At 49.0% G+C, this 16,141-nt stretch overlaps 2 protein-coding genes and 1 pseudogene across 2 annotated transcripts in view; all 3 read right to left on the bottom strand.

Moving 5' to 3' along the window:
• The window catches only part of IQGAP1 (IQ motif containing GTPase activating protein 1), a 209,616-nt gene extending 207,722 nt beyond the window's left edge, over positions 1-1,894 (bottom strand). Inside the window, exon 1 of the mRNA XM_050798029.1 lies at positions 1,891-1,894. The gene's annotated coding sequence lies outside the window, so the exon portion shown is untranslated. The remainder of the gene's footprint in view (positions 1-1,890) is intronic.
• Positions 1,895-4,114: 2,220 nt separating this feature from the next.
• LOC126959081 (golgin subfamily A member 6-like protein 4) lies at positions 4,115-12,696 on the bottom strand. The gene is given in 13 exon segments (XM_050798048.1): positions 4,115-5,876; positions 5,939-6,095; positions 6,185-6,271; positions 6,353-6,442; positions 6,590-6,698; positions 6,953-7,043; positions 7,472-7,507; positions 7,510-7,546; positions 9,173-9,250; positions 9,518-10,482; positions 10,887-10,974; positions 11,900-11,959; positions 12,581-12,696. Coding segments are annotated over 7 exon segments (1,233 nt in total). The 5' UTR covers positions 10,352-10,482; positions 10,887-10,974; positions 11,900-11,959; positions 12,581-12,696; the 3' UTR covers positions 4,115-5,876; positions 5,939-6,095; positions 6,185-6,271; positions 6,353-6,394.
• Positions 12,697-13,269: 573 nt separating this feature from the next.
• LOC126959237 (proline-rich protein HaeIII subfamily 1-like) lies at positions 13,270-14,429 on the bottom strand (annotated as a pseudogene).
• Between the last annotated feature and the right edge of the window lie 1,712 nt (positions 14,430-16,141).

The following is a 16,141-nucleotide window of genomic DNA, read 5'->3' as shown; positions in this document are numbered from 1 at the left end:
ATTGCTTTGAGAGGCAGGCCTTGCTGTGTGAATGAAAGACACTCTTGTAGCTGGTAGAAGTAAAACTATTACACTCTTTCAAGAAAGCAATTGAGCATTGTGTATTTAGAACCTTAAAAATCTTTAAGACTTTTGATCTAACAATCTGAATTCTAGGGAAGTTTTCCAAAGATAATCAGGCATGTGACCAAAGAATATTACATGCAACATTATTTATAATGTTGAAAAATTGATCATCTCTTATGTCTCAAGTAGAATGGTTTAATAATGTAAACTGATATGATGTGATGCAGCTGTTAAAATCATAGCTTGGAATATTATTTGATAACCTGGGAAAAAGTTTGTGATATATTAAGTGAAAAGGAGATTCCAAAACTAAATAACTTGATTTTTAAATTATTAGTAGTAGTGCATTGAGAAAAGGGTTGGAAGGGAATCAATTCAAAGCTATCATTTCTGGATAGTCAGTATTGGAACACGCCCTGCTCTTGGTAAGGCATGCACTTTTATTTGTTGCTTGAATAAGCAAATGAATAAATTGTGGGGTTATGGATAATTTAAATGTTCTTCTTCATAGGTTTTTTAATTTCCCAAATTTTATACAATGATAATATCTTTTTATCATAAAAATTAACCATTATGAAAAACATGTAGTGTGTTGACACTCACTGAACAAGATGGAAATAAACCCTAGTATTTTTGTTCAATGTCCTTCATTTTTACCACTTTCCAAAAGTTTAGAATACTGAAGCCAACGTTGGCCCATTTCCTTTTCATGGAGGGGCTGGATGGAGCCTTTAAAGAGGCCAAATCTTTTGTCATCTCTGGGCTTTAGTTCCCTGCTCTGGAAATAGAAGGAACTTAAGGTCCTTTCTGGCCTTAAAAAAGGGGGTTATAGGCCGGGCGCGGTGGCTCAAGCCTGTAATCCCAGCACTTTGGGAGGCCGAGGCGGGTGGATCACGAGGTCAGGAGATCGAGACTATCCTGGCTAACATGGTGAAACCCCGTCTCTACTAAAAATACAAAAAACTAGCCGGGCGTGGTGGCGGGCGCCTGTAGTCTCAGCTACTTGGGAGGCTGAGGCGGGAGAATGGCGTGAACCCGGGAGGCGGAGCTTGCAGTGAGCCGAGATCACTGCCACTGCACTCCAGCCTGGGAGACACAGCGAGACTCCGTCTCAAAAAAAAAAAAAAAAAAAAAGGGGGGTTATAGATTCATTCCTGCTCAGTGGTTCTGGTTGATAGAATTCTTCCTTCATCAACAGCCTCTGCTAAAGAGCACCCTCAAAATTAAAGTCATGGTAAAAAGTTCTTCCCAGTTTTGCAGACATTTTTGTTTTGCTGCATGACTTTTGGACAAGAACTAGACTTGTGTCATTTCCATGTGAACAGAGACACACGTTTTCCAGAGGGCACATTGTGGTTAGGGCTGTGTCCTGGCGACTGCATCTCTGCATAACCCAACTGGTCTGCATGGGAATAGGACTTTTCATCTCATTTTCACTGGTTTCATAATTAACCAAGGCACTTCATACATGGTAGAGGTCATGGTGGGAACGCTCAGTGTAAGGCTATGGATGGTGCTGCTCAACCCATTTCTTATTTCTGATAAACATTTTGAAGCATGCAGCCTACGGCTGGAAGGCAATTGAGTTCTATTCATAGAAAGGCAGCTCGATTTCTTTCCATGATATCCTTTCTTGAAAAAGTAAAAAATAAGCTGCTGTGTCATCTCCAAGTATGGCAAATTGGTGCAGAAATTGTAAAAGAGCAGATCTCTTTACTGAGACCCATATCTGTCCCCCGACATACCTCTCCAAAGTGCGCCACATCCAATGGGCCTTCCTGTCATGCCTGGCCTGTGGACAACCAGCCCTGCCATCCCTCCCACCCCCTGCCAAGAATGAGGGTTGCCATGTGGCCTGCTGTCCCTTGGCTGACAAGCAAACCCATTTCTGGATGACAGGGAATGTGTCCTCTCCTGGCTGTGTTGTCTGTGGAGTTGAGCGGAGGGGAAAGGCCAAGCCATTACTAGGGTATTGGGAGCAGTGAAGAGGCCACATCCTTTCCAAGGGACACTTTTCCTGGAAAGCCCCTGGAGCTTAGCGGCTCTCATCCTGTGAAGCCGGTTCTGGCCACTAGGGGGCAGGGCCATGAACTCAGCCTGGAGGGAGGGTGAGCGGCGTCGGCACTCCGGAGGGACAGAGAATAAGCCACTAGGTGCAGACAGGCGAGGGAGGCAGGGTGGCCGAAAGGAAGCCGCCTCATGTGCATGGAAGTCAGTGCCCTTGGGTGCTGGCATCCTGCCTTCCCAGCCACCGCTAGATGAGGCTTCTGAGCCTGTTGGCCGTCAGGGCCGGACTGTACCCCATAGGTGCCGTGGAATCCCCCAGGCGTCATCAGGCAGCATACAGGTAACAGGCCTGGGAGGTCCCCAACAGCCCAGTTGGACATGCTCAGACACTCTGGGGCTCCTCGTTCAGTGGCGCAAACTCCAGGACCCAGTGAGGGAAACAGAAACATGCCGGGCTAGCAGTATGGTTAAATCCATTTATTCCCAAATAAAAAGCAAAATAAACAGGAGTCGCATCGCCAGGAAGCCACGAACCCAACCCCGCCTCCTTCCTCTGTCCTATGCTATCAAATAAGTTCCCCAGCTGCGAATAATTATTAGAACCTTCCCCCGCTTCCATCCCCCACTCCCCCGTGCCAGCTCCAATCTCCACTAGGAACAATACAGGGGCAGCCCTACCCCCCGGAATATACAAAACGTTACACAGAAACAATATGTACATGGGGGAAGGGGGGCCACCCCCAGCAGTCCGTGCCCTCGCCTGGTCTACAGTTAGTCCCACTGTCCTGCCTCATCTGCCTCTCCGAGTAAGAAGACACGAGCTTCGCTGAGGGAAAAATTGCTTTGGTGAGAGTAAGGAGGCCATCAGGCCTCCTCTAAACAAACCAACTCCATCAGCCTCTGCCTCTTAAATCACAATCATCATCACCAGAAATTTAAGGACTCAGCCCTGGCCAAGGTGGCAAAGGGTCTGTTTGTTTCTCCCCATTAGACAGGGGTCTTGTCTTGCTACTCAAATGGTAAAGGAGTGACTGGGAAGGGGTGATAGGGACATGGTGGGGATGGAGCCTCCGGCCCCACTTCTCCAAGCTTTGCTGACAGGGTCCTGCTTTCTTTTTTTAATTAAGGTTTTTTTTTTTTTAATTTTTTAAATACTTGCATGGTCATACTACAATTTTGTAAAAATAAAAACATTATTTAATGCCAAGTGTGCCCAGCATTTGCACAATCTTAATACCTTTAATACTATAGTTTTCAAGACACACAAAATAAAAACTTAAGGCAAAAACAGCACTTTGTAACAATAATTTATGACATTACAGTAGCATCATAGCAGTATTCAATAAGCCACTTTAGGCAAAAGTCTTTCAGTATTTCCATATAGATTCTGTTTACAATAATTCATAAATTGGTAAAAGTCATCATAAGAAAACCTGGCAAATAAAGTTTTGGACTGGAATTGGCATTTCTTTCTCTACTTTTCCTTCTCCAATTTCTTTCTTTTAAGCTACAGTATTCATATTTTAAAATGTTTTATTTCAAAACATTAAAATAGCAGTTACATTTTTTAATAGTTATACTATTGTAAAATGACTAAGTTTTACAGAAACTATATTCCGGATAGGGCTGATTTACATTTTCATATTTTCTAGAAATCTGCTTTGGTTTTAAAATTTTTTTTTTTAATTTCTGGAAAACCTATTAGTTTTAATCAAATACTTCAAAATGATTATCATATACTGCAATCTTTAAATATACAAGTATTTTGATTCTTTACCTCCTACAAAAATTCAAATTTATTCGGTTGAACTCACATTTTAAAATTCTATGTTTCTGCTGAACTCTAACCTTCTAATGTTGCCTGCTAAGCAAATTGAAAGCTGCCTTATACTGAATGAGAAAGAGAACAAATACTTGGCCGAATGAGGTATTGCAAAAGACTGCACACACTTTGAAGAAAGACTTAAGTTATTGTAATATGATTTCCATCCTTGTTAGCTTTTTCTTAAATATATGACAAAAATACCTACACAAACAGTGGTATTTCAGTTAATATGGTAAATTTATTTCCAGACTGACATTCAGCTTAAATATGCCAGTATGTGATTTAATCCATAGGTACCTGATGAACACATTATTGTCAGATTGGTTACAGATGCTAAACGCGATCTGAAGGTCATTCCTAGTCATTTATATGTGTCAGGGTAAAAGTGAAGTGATTTGAACTACAAAAATACCTTTGAAATAATTTATCAATGTGTTAGATAAACCCAGTTTCAGAATTGTAAAGAAAAAATGTTAGACCAAATAATGTGGCTAATTAACAGTGGTACGATTTCTAGCCCGAGAGTTTAAAATGGACTTAAAGTAACTGCCTTTAAACTGAACTCAAGGAATGCAAAAGCGGCAAGTTCAGAAAAAAAAAGCAAGAACAGGACTTTAAGTCTTTCATTCCTCAGAAATAACCCCTTTTTAGGTCATCAAAAAAGAGTACAACTGCCCCAGCTCATGATGTAATATCTTCATGAGCCCAGAGCACATACAAATCCTAAGGGAATTACCATAGTACCACACTCATTGTTGGTACCAGAACAAGTGAAACATATTCTATCCTGTACACACCTGCCAGAGCAGGCCACTTTCCTCTTTTGGGAGATTTAAAAAGCTCCCCAGGCCGGGCGTGGTGGCTCACGCCTGTAATCCCAGCACTTTGGGAGGCCGAGGCGGGCGGATCACGAGGTCAGGAGATCGAGACCATCCTGGCTAACACGGTGAAACCCCATCTCTACTAAAAAAAGACAAAAAAATTAGCCAGGTGCGGTGGTGGGTGCCTGTAGTCCCAGCTACTCGGGAGGCTGAGGCAGGAGAATAGCGTGAACCCAGGAGGTGGAGCTTGCAGTGAGCTGAGATCGCGCCACTGCACTCCAGCCTGGGCAACAGAGTGAGACTCAATCTCAAAAAAAAAAAAAAAAAAAAGCTCCCCAAAGTGTTACTCCTCCCATTCCCAATGCACAGAAAAAGGGGGAAAGGCTCTATCCAGTGCTCCAGCTTTAAACAACTGTAAATGTCACTACTCACAGTGGCACATTACAAACTAATAAACAGCGTACTTGAGGGCAAACCACATATTGAGCTAATGAAGAGCTCACTGTGATTAGGAGTGGATCAAGCATACTAGCAGAACATAGGCAAATTTTATCTGAATTCCGTAATGAATATACATGCTGCAATAACATTAAAAAAACATGGCAGCCTATTCCAAACCTGCAAGAACAGTTTTGTGCAAATAGTGGGTCTTTGCGTGTTTGAACTCCCACCACCTAAGGGCGAACTCGATATGCATGCTAATAACCTACAGTTATCAAATAAAAAAAAGGTGCTAAAGGATGTCACAGTGAACATGAGGGAAAGACCCACTCTCCTTTAACTTTTTACAAATAAATTTAAACTATAAATTAGAAAAACACAAATAAATGTGAGTGGCTCTAACATTCAAATGAAGTAAATGAATTGTGTAGGAGATTAACCCCTTAAGTTTTTTTATTTTTTTTTTCTTGACCAGCTCTTAGATGAAAGTGATGGTTTATCTCCCTGTTCTTGGCAGCCCGAAAAGAATAGCATGCAGGGGTTGCTGCGCAAGCCTTGGTGCTCCTGGGGAGTCCTGCGTTAGAGGAAGCAGCTGCACGACCTGCTGTGCAGTGGGGTTGTCGTGGGGAGAACCTTCTCTGGCTTCTCCTGGTGCAGGCTCCACGCTGTCAGTGAGGCTCAGCCACGAAGATCTTCAGACAGAGGGAGGAGGGGATCTGAGGTCAGTGCGAGCCTCCCCTGCTCCTGCCCGCCCACCCCGCCTGAGCGCTCTACCCACCACCCTGCTTGTCAGCACACCCAAGCTCCAGGGGGATTGGGGCTCCTAGAGCGGGCTGATCACCAGGACTCTGGGCAGTGGTCAGGAATTTGTCGTGCCCCTCATTGTGGTCGCCCACAAGCCGCAACACCTGTCCCTGCAGCTCCAGCAGGTTCATCTGGAGGGAGGGGTGCTTAGCTGCCATGCTGGTGCCAGTGCCCAAGTTCACCCCCACTCCCACCCCCACAGAGATGTTGCACACCCTACTTGCATCTCTTGGTCCTGGGCCAGCCTGATGATGTCCTCCTCTCCCAGTGACGCATTTTGGCACTGCCCCCTGGCTGATGTAGTTTCCTGCGGGAGGACACACTCAGAGGCTGGGGCCCCTCTGACGGCCCAGCAGCTCCCCCTGCCATACCCTGGCTTCCCGCTCACTTATGGGGTCTGTCCCGAGAGGTGGATGAATCGAAGCTCCAGTTACTCCACTGGTTCCTTCAGGTCCACCTTGTCCTCCATAAAGTCGCTCTGGAGCCAAAATAATGGGGTCACATCTCAAGAACCAGCTGCCTTGCCCCACCCACACCGTTCTTGGCCCATGCCAGGACCTACTCAGCTGCACCTTCTCCATGGCCCCCTGCAGGGCTCAGTGGGTCTCCCCACACACAGACTCACCCCTAGTCCCTGGGGTCCTCTGGGATGAAGCCACTGGGTGAACCAGGGGCTGCCAGCATACCATTTGCTCTTCCTGGGCATTGGCTCCAGCGAAGTTGAAAAATGCCACCTGAAGGCAAGAGGTGAGTATTCTTGTAGGGACACACACAGAACAACCGGGGCAGGGAGGTGGAGCGCAGCCCCTTCCCTTGGGGCTCAGAGTGTGCACCTGTTGGTCACAGGTGAAATGATGTTTGACCACTGGCTCCCGGAAGGAGTGAAAGTCCACAGAAATCAGAAGGCAGGGAAACCAAGAACATAAGGGGATCTGGGAGGGACCACCGAGGAAGGTGACAAAGTAGGGGCAGGGAAAGTCAGGCTCACCTGACCTCCCGGCTCTCCTGGTCCTCTGGGATGTTCTGCATGGGCTGAGGTGCCTCCTCCTCCTCACTGTCCAGATGTCCTCCTCCATCTCCTCCAGGGATTGGCCAGAGGGGTCCTCAGACAACCCAACAAGGGAAGTACTGGGGGCCCACCTCTGCCCCCACCCTCACTGTGTAACCCTGAATCAGCCCATTCCCAGAGGGGAATGAGCTGTTCTTTATTTTTACTTTTAAGAACCAAGATCTTGCTATATTGCCCAGGCACAGTCCCACTACCGATTGGTGCGGGAGACCTGACCTGCTCCCTTTCTGACCTGGGCCAGTTCTCCTGTCCTTAGGCAACCTGATGGCCTCCTGCTCCCAGGAGGTCACCATATTGATACCGAACTTAGCGCAGACACCCGTTCGGCATAATGACCAGCTGTCTTAAAGGTCTCTTCCAACTCCTCAATCCTATGCTGCTAACAGTCGCCCTTTCCTCCCGGGGCTCTCGCCTCTTCCTCCGCGTGGTCTCCCGTACCTTCCCCAGGGAGAGCCATGAGGCTCAGTTGGGCTTTAGCTGCTGTTTCTGCTGGCTGGTAGCTTCCAGGTGCTCCTAAGAGGCCAGGAAAGAGGGTGAGAAGGCACGGAGGTTGCCAGGTTGTCCCTCTCGGGGCCCTGTCCTCAGCAACTCCCTCCCCAGGGTCTCCTGCAACTTTTGGCGGGCCATCTTAGCCACTGCTTTGCCCTGAGCTTCCTGCTGCTGCAGCTGGTCCAGGAGCTGGGTCTGCAGCAGTAACTGCCTGTGCAGCACCTCCTTCTCAGAGGTCAGCTGCTGATAAGTGGCCACCTGCTGCTAAACGACCACATACTGCTGCAGGTGACACAGGTACTGGTCTCCCTGCTGCTGCAGACTCTGAGCCTCTTGGCTCTTCAGCTCCACCTGCAGGAAGACCCTGGGCATGAGGGTATTTACTAGCTGGCTTCCGGATTCTTGGCCCATTAATAGGGTAGCAAGGGCACTGTGGGGCTCTGTGGCCTCCCTAGGCCCCTGGTCCCTTGCTCCAGGCCTAAGAGACTGCCTCCCTTGCCTAGAACCCCATGCGTCCTTCCCCAGCCTCAAATCTCACATCCTTTTCCCCGCCATTTAAACTGTAGGCCACGGACTGGTGGAATAGCAAGGAGAGCCAACCACCATCTGCTAAGTGTACTACATGCCTACTGTTTCCATGTGTTATCTCATTTAATCCTCAGCACCTCTGCAAGGAAAACGCTAACTTCCTTTTGAAGTTAAGGAAACAGAGATGTAGAGATGCAAGGTACTTGAATGATAACCAGTGGAACTGAGGCCGAAATCCAGTTCGAATCTAAGGAGTCTTTTTGGTTTTTCCGTTTGGTTTTGTTTTGAGACAGTGTCACTCTGTGTCCCAGGCTGGAGTGCAGTGGTGTGATCTCAGCTCACTGCAACCTCCACCTCCTGGGCTCAAATGATTCTCATGTCTCAGCCTCCTGAGTAACTGGGATTACAGGCATGCACCACCAGGCCTGGCTAATTATTTTTTGTTTTTTGAAATTGTAGTAGAGATGAGGTTTTGCCATGTTGGCCAGGCTGGTCCCAAACTCCTGACCTCAAGTGTTTCTCTTGCCTCAGCCTCCCAAAGTGCTGGGATTACAGGCATGAGCCACCACACCCGACATAAGGAGCCTCTTTTTTTTTTTTTGAGGCAGTCTCGCTCTGTTGCCCAGGCTGGAGTACAGTGGCCGGATCTCAGCTCACTGAAAACTCCGCCTCCTGGGTTTACACCATTCTCCTGCCTCGGCTTCCCCAGTAGCTGGGAGTACAGGCGCCTGCCACCTCGCCCAGCTAGTTTTTTGTATTTTTTAGTAGAGACGGGGTCTCACTGTGTTAGCCGGGATGGTCTCGACTCCTGACCTTGTGATCCACCCATCTCGGCCTCCCAAAGTGCTGGAATTACAGGCTTGAGCCACCGCACCCGGCCAACCTCTTATACCACTGTCTCTTCCCCTGTGACTCGAGGGCTCCATGCCTGTAGCTGGGATGATGATTTCCAGACCTGGGGGGAGCCCAGCGCTCCCCACCTCTAAAACTCAGAGGGCAGGAAGCAAGAAACAGTCATAGGACTGCCCTGGAGAGTGCTGGGGTCACCAGCTCCCAGGCTGCAGCTGCCTCTGGCCTGGCACCTCCCACCTCTCAGCCCTTCTTGGATGGGTCAGAGGTTACCGTGTCTTTCAGCTCGCCCAGCTTCTTCAGCTCCTTTACTTGCGGCTCCAACTGCAGTGCACTCTTGTTCTCGTTGTTCTGGACAGAGAGAAGCAATCATTGGCCACCCACTATAGCTGGAGACCCCAGAACTTGGTGTCTGCCTCCCATAGCACCGGGAAGGGTAGAGGCAGGTTAGAAAAATCATCCCCTCTCTCCCACAGCCATCAGAGCAGGGCTCTGGCTCACAGGTGACTTTAGAAGTACCATTTCATGTGAGGGCTACAATGCCCCATTTTACAGGTGGGGAAACAAAGGCCTGGAGGGCTAGGGAAGAGGGCAGGCTCCCCAGGTGGGGCAACCCACCAGCTCCTCGAAGCTGCTGTGTGGCTCCGCCTGCTGCTCGTAGAGGGCTTCCCACCCCAGCTCCAGCATCCTCTCCAGCTCCCGCAGCCTCTCCAGCTCCCGCAGTGTCTCCTGCTCCCACAGCCTCTGATCCTGCTCCCGCAGCCTCTCCTGTTCCAGCATCTCCTCCACTTGGTCCAGCAGCTGCTCCTCCTCCAGCAGCCTCTTCTGCTCCTCCTGTCGCCTCTCCCGTTCCAAAAGCTTCTCCACCTGCTCCAGCAGTCTCTCATCCTGCTCCCGCAACCTCTCCTTTTCCAACAGTTCCTCCACCTGGTCCAGCAGCCTCCCATGGTCTAGCAGCCTCTCCTGTTCCTCCTGCCACCTCTCCTGTTCCAATAGCTTCTCCACCTGCTCCAACAGCCTCTCCTGCTCTGGCAGCCTCTCCTCCTCCCGCAGCCTCTCATCCTGCTCCCGCAGCCTCTCCTCTTCCAGCAGCTTCTCTACCTGGTTCAGCAGCCTCTCATGCTCTAGCAGCTTCTCCTCCTCCTCCTCCCGTCTCTCCCGTTCCAATAGCTTCTTCACCTCCTCCAGCAGCCTCTCCTGCTCTGGCAGCCACTCCTGCTCCTGTATCCTCTCATCCTGCTCATGTATCCTCTCCTTCTGCCCAGATAGCCTCTCCTCCTGCTCATGTATTTTCTCCTCCTGCTCACGTATCCTCTCCTCCTGCTCATGTAGCTTCTCCTCCTGCTCATGTATCCTCTCCTCCTGCTCACGTATCCTCTCCTCCTGCTCACGTATCCTCTCCTCCTGCTCACGTATCCTCTCCTCCTGTCTCCTGTTCAGGAGATTCAACATCTGATTGTTTTCCACCTCAGCCTGGAGCTGTCTTCCTAGACTTTCCAGCTCCTTCCTTAGGTGTTTGGTCTCATCTTGTAGCTGCTCCACCTCAGAGGGCCCTGCTGGGGGATCTGAGGCCCGGGGTTCAGCTGAGAAAGGAAGCAGACAATAAGGGTCTCTGGATTCTCAACAACAACAACAACAACAACAACAACAACAACAAAAAATTCTCCCGTTGGTGCAGAGCTCCTCCTCTCAGGCTTCCCAAACTTGACCTCACTGCTAAGGATTCCTCGCACCCAGGTGGTAGCCAATCTTCCAAGCCACTTTCAATGGAGAGCACTGTGGGTGGCTGAAAACGGGCACTCCTCCCTCTTTGCTGATGGGGACACCAAGGCTCAAGCAGATGACAAGGCTTGCAGTCTCCTGGCACAGACCTCTCTCCCTCTGCCTCAAAGCCCTTCCATCCACCCACCTCCCTGGGGCATTCTAAGCCACCCCCACAGTCCTCTGATGCCAGTCCTGCTCCCAGGTCATGCCAGCCCCATCTTACCCCTCTGGTGTTTGAGTTTGAACAAGCTCCTCCCAAGCTTCTGTACCCGATGTGTCTCACGCTTCTTCTCCTCCTTCAATGTGCGAACCTGCCCAAAGCACAGGGCGAAAGGGCCCTGGTGATAGGGGCTGAACCTCTAGAGACAGAGTTTGAGGAAGGCCCCCCCGTCCTGCCAGGTTGTGATTTAGAAAGGTGCGTTCATATAACAAACATCTACTGAGCACCTACAGGCCAGGTATGGTTCTTCACAGCGGAGATAGAAGACAGAAAAGGACAGACAGGAGCCCTTGGCCCTGAGGTTTCCATTCTAGGGGCCTTTAAATCTCGGACTCCCAGAGCTAACAGAGACCCTGATACTCTCTACCTCCTCCAGAAACACGAGCCCAAGGAGGAGAGAAGGCTTGTCCAGACTCAAAAAGCGAATTAGGGACTGAGTCAGGGCAGAAATACGGGCCCCTGACAAACAGTCAGGCTAGTGCCTCCCTGAGAGGCAACAACCCCAGGGCGTGTGTGGCAAGGACTCGAGCAGGGGTGTCTGGAGAAGAGAGAGTCAGCAGAGAGAGCAGTGCAGAAGAGCCATGCTGCACGGTCTGTGCTCTGGGGTCCATCCAGGTGAGGCCTGGGTGCCCCAGCTCCCCATTTTCCCATGGCACCAGGGGCCCCAGCCCCTTTACTCAGGGCCCCAAGGGGAAACGAATACAGGATTGGCAGCGTGGAATCAGAGGACGCCACTGGACTCTTCCCAGTGAATGGATGTTTTCACTGGGTTGACTGATTATTGTGGAGCTTTGAGTCCGGGGCTCCTGCTAGTTCTTGATACTGGCTCTGAGGTGCATGCAGAGAGGAGGAGTTGGAGGAGGATTGCGGGGAGCAGTAGAGAGAACAATCATTGGGGCTGGGGAGGGGTGTGTCTGGGCTGTCTCAGCTGGCAGAGAGGCAACCAGCCCCTACTGTGGGAGGAGCTTGGAGAGCTGGCCTGCAGGGTCACTGAACCTTGGCCCAGGGCCTCTTACCTCTAGATCTTTCAGGGTAGTAGATGACACAGGGCCCTCCCTGTAGACACCTGTTGCTGACTACAGGAGATGAGAGGGCACATGGAGATGTTCTGTCGCCCCTCAGTGTCTAAGCCCTCTGACTTCCTTTCTTCCCCATCAACTGACAAACATTTCTTTTCTACCTATCTTGGACCAGTTGTCCCATAACTCCTTTGTGCCAACTTCTCTCATGGTTTTTATCACCCCACCATCCCACCCTGGGGCCCTTTCAGTGACTCCTAAAGGGACAGCCTGATGGCAAGTGACTCTTCTCATTGGTCTGGCTTCCCCTTGAGACTGGGAATGAGAAAAATCAAACTGCAGTGACCATTTTGTGGGTGTCCTGGGTGTTTACAGCAGGCCATGTACTAAGGATTCTCATAAAAACAACAATAACAAATCTCATTTAAACTTCACAAATAGATGTAAAAAAATCCCACCTCTATTATACAGATGTGAAAAGAGAGACCCGAAGACCTCAAGCAACTTGCCCTAAATCATATCCTAATTAATCCCTAATCAATCATTAGCAGATGGAGAGGCAGGATTCAAACCCAGAATTCTTAACCAGTACCCAACAGTCCATCCACAATCTTTACAATTATCCTCTACTGCCCCTTGGGTCCCCTGTCCCCAGGAGCCTGGCCAGCCAAGACTCACATCCACAGGTGAGCGGTGACCACCAGAAGTGGCTGTGTCAGGGCTACTGCCATTGATTTTATTTTTCCTGTTAGCTCCTGCTGGAACGCCAGGGCTCTTCCTCTGCCAATATTCTTTTAACTGTGGGAAAAAAGAGCAGTAACACTCATGAGAACTATCAGCCCCTACAGCCACATCCTCCTTTACAGTTTTCACAAAATACTCTTATACACCATCTGATTTAATGCCACCACCAACTGTACAAGGTGTTGTCACAATCCTTTAGTGACTGAGAGGAATTGATATCATGGATAGAAAAAAAAAGAAATAGTTAATACTGGAACTTAAGCTCAGTCTTCTGACTCCAAGCTCTGGGGTTTTGCCATGAATCAGCAGCTTCCAGGGACCAAAATCAGGGGCGGAGTTAGAACAGTAAACATGAAGCAGGCAGGAACTGTATGCCGTGTGGTTTAGAGTCATACATCCTCACATGTCTGTTAGTGTGAAGAAGTGCACCAGTACCTCTCACACTTTCATGTCAATGTGTCCTCATGGCAGAAGGCAGCTTTTCTTTTTCTTTTTTTTTTTTTTTTTTTTTTTTTTGAGACGGAGTCTCGCTCTGTCGCCTGGGCAGAAGGCAGCTTTTCTGTTAAATCTGGGAATTTTTCAGAAAGAGGACAACTCAAGCCTGATTTCAGAGAGAAGTCTGGTATATGCTTGGAAACCTACGTGACTGTCATCCCTAAGGACATTAATGTTTGATCTGAAGAGAATCAAGGGAAAATGATGCTTCAGAAAGATGTCCCACATTCATCCTGTGGCACTCAAAGTACCCCAGGTTGAGATGATATGAGGAAGATTCAAGCTATCTAGTTCAGCTTCCCAAGATCTACTCCACTGAAGATGAGCAAATCTGACTTCAGAGACCACTGACTGAAGGGCGGTCTGGTCCCAGAACCATGGAGAACTCAGAAAAGAATGTTAAAGTCTCTCTGCAAAGTAGAAGCCTGGGAGAAAACCAAACCAAACCCGTTCTCCCATGGCCACCCAGAGATACTGTCAACGTTTTGAGCACACAGGGGAAGTGCAGGCTTTTCCTACTGTCAATGTCTATGTGAAGGGAGTAAGGCAGCCTGAAACCTCTTGCTCCTGGGTCCCATAGTCCCCATTCCCCTTTCAACTGGAAATTTGTGCTGTGACCAGAGGATCCGGAAATGGGGTGAGAAAACTTAGGGGACTGGGTTGTAAGATGAAAGGCTGGTCTTGCAGCAGTAATGACAGTTCCTAGGGGGACTGTGACATCACCACATTCCATTCCTCCCAGTGGAGGGGACCACATCAGCGTGATGCCCAAGTCACCAATCCATGATGGGGGAGGGAAACACAGGGTTCGGACCCAGGTCCTTGGAGACACCAGCCGAAGGATCCCAGGGAGGTCGAGCTTGGGGCAGCAGGAGGGGAGGGCAGAGTCCGCAGTAGGGAGCCCCAGGAATCACCAGCCAAAAGTCACCCAAGGACGACTGGCGACGGTGGGGTCTGGGGCTGGGGTACCCAGGTCCTGGGAGACACAAGCACAAAGAGTCCAGGAAGGTCAGGCTTGGGGCAGCAGGAGGTGAGGGCCGAGTATGGAGCGGGGAGCCCCAGGAGTCACCAACCCAAAGTCACCCTGGGGTAAAGATCGGCAAGGGCAGGGATTCGGCTGCTTGCTGAAGGGGTGGGGCTGACTGACAAGAATTTGGTGGGGGGAACCCAGAGTCGCTGGTGTTGGGGGTCCCATTCCGCTATGCCTGAGGAATAGTATGGGCTCTGGCCATGGTCTTGTCGTCGGAGAGGATCTGTGGATGGGTTGGGGGCTATGACCTGGTGCATTTTACCTTTTTCTTGGCTGTGGTGAATTTTCTCTGTCGTGTTTTTTTTGACATCATGGGGTGCGGAGGGAGGCGGGGTTGGGGTCACATCAGCAAAATCCCAGTGAGCACGGCTGAATGCCTCCAGTCACCTACCAGGCCGCTGTGCAACTGAGCCAGAGGAGGCGTAACCAGGGCCCCACTAGAACTCAGAAGAGGGGCGTGGCCTTAATGCTCCAAGCCCATTGGTCAGTGAGAAAGATGAAAGGGAAAGGAAGCATGGCCAGGTGGCAGCATGTCCAGAGGGACCTGTGGCATCACAAGGAAAGCTGCCCATGCAACCGCTCTCTCCGCTCTACTCAGAAGGAAGGGAGGGGCCGCCCACTCTGGGAGAGGAAAGGGTCTGCCTTTTGCTTTAAAAGCTTTAAAACTGTAAAAAATAGGCCGGGCGCGGTGGCTCAAGCCTGTAATCCCAGCACTTTGGGAGGCCGAGACGGGTGGATCACGAGGTCAGGAGATCGAGACCATCCTGGCTAACACAGTGAAACCCCGTCTCTACTAAAAAATACAAAAAAACTAGCCGGGCGAGGTGGCGGGCGCCTGTAGTCCCAGCTACTCGGGAGGCTGAGGCAGGAGAATGGCCTGAACCCGGGAGGCGGAGCTTGCAGTGAGCTGAGATCCGGCCACTGCACTCCAGCAAGGGGGACAGAGTGAGACTCCGTCTCAAAAAAAAAAAAAAAAAAAAAAAAAAAAAAAAAAAAAAAAAAACTGTAAAAAATAAACTTAAAAATGTATACATGTGTATACTTTATATATATGTGTGTCCGTGTGTGTGTATCTATGCGTTCCTCCAGAGCTGTCTTCATTATCCAGCTTCTATGCAAAGTCTATGAGGTTGGCCTATATTTTTCATCTTCAAATGGAGTACAAGAATTACCAGTATCACCTTCACTGAGATACAGGTCCTATAAAAATGGAAAATTCATAGCATGCTTGATGATTAATGAAGTAGACTATAGTATCCAACATTCCAATAAGACAAAATAATCACAATGATTTCTCTTTTTTGGAAGAACGTTTCTCTTATTCTCCTACATTACGAAGTTTTTTTTTTTTAAATGATAAACATGTCTAATATATTTAAAAACACAAAGCTTTTGGGCCGGGTGTGGTGGTTCACGCCTGTAATGCCATCACTTTGGGAGGCCGAGGTGGGTGGATCGCCTTGAGGTCAGGAGTTCAAGATCAACCTGGCCAACATGATGAAACCCTGTCTGTACCAAAAATACAAAAACTAGCCAGGCGTGGTGGTGGGTGCCTGTAATCCCAGCTATTTGGTCGGCTGAAGCAGGAGAATTACCTGAACCCAGGAGACGGAGGTTGCAGTGAGCCAAGCTCACGCCCCTGCGCTTCAGCCTGGGCAACAGAGTAAGACTCCATCTCAAAAGAAATAAAATAAAACACAAAATAAGTAAGAACACAAAGCTTTCAATTTAATAAGCACTTAAAACTCTCTACTTGTTTAAGAGAAATATAAGTCCCAGTATTCTAGAATCACCTGACCTCTCTAAGCCTTGCAAATGAAACTGAATTTCTCACTTGATACTTGGCTATGATTTGCAATCATGAAAACCGAGAATTATGTTATGTCACTGTGTACTGCTTGTTACCTGAATTCCACACTAGGCTGGGATCAAGGGTTGAATCTTTCATGATTTTCTCCATAACCTGTGTG

This window comes from Macaca thibetana, chromosome 7, assembly GCF_024542745.1.
Source record: "Macaca thibetana thibetana isolate TM-01 chromosome 7, ASM2454274v1, whole genome shotgun sequence".
Taxonomy (NCBI): domain Eukaryota; kingdom Metazoa; phylum Chordata; class Mammalia; order Primates; family Cercopithecidae; genus Macaca; species Macaca thibetana.
This window is presented reverse-complemented; position numbering and strand designations above follow the sequence as displayed.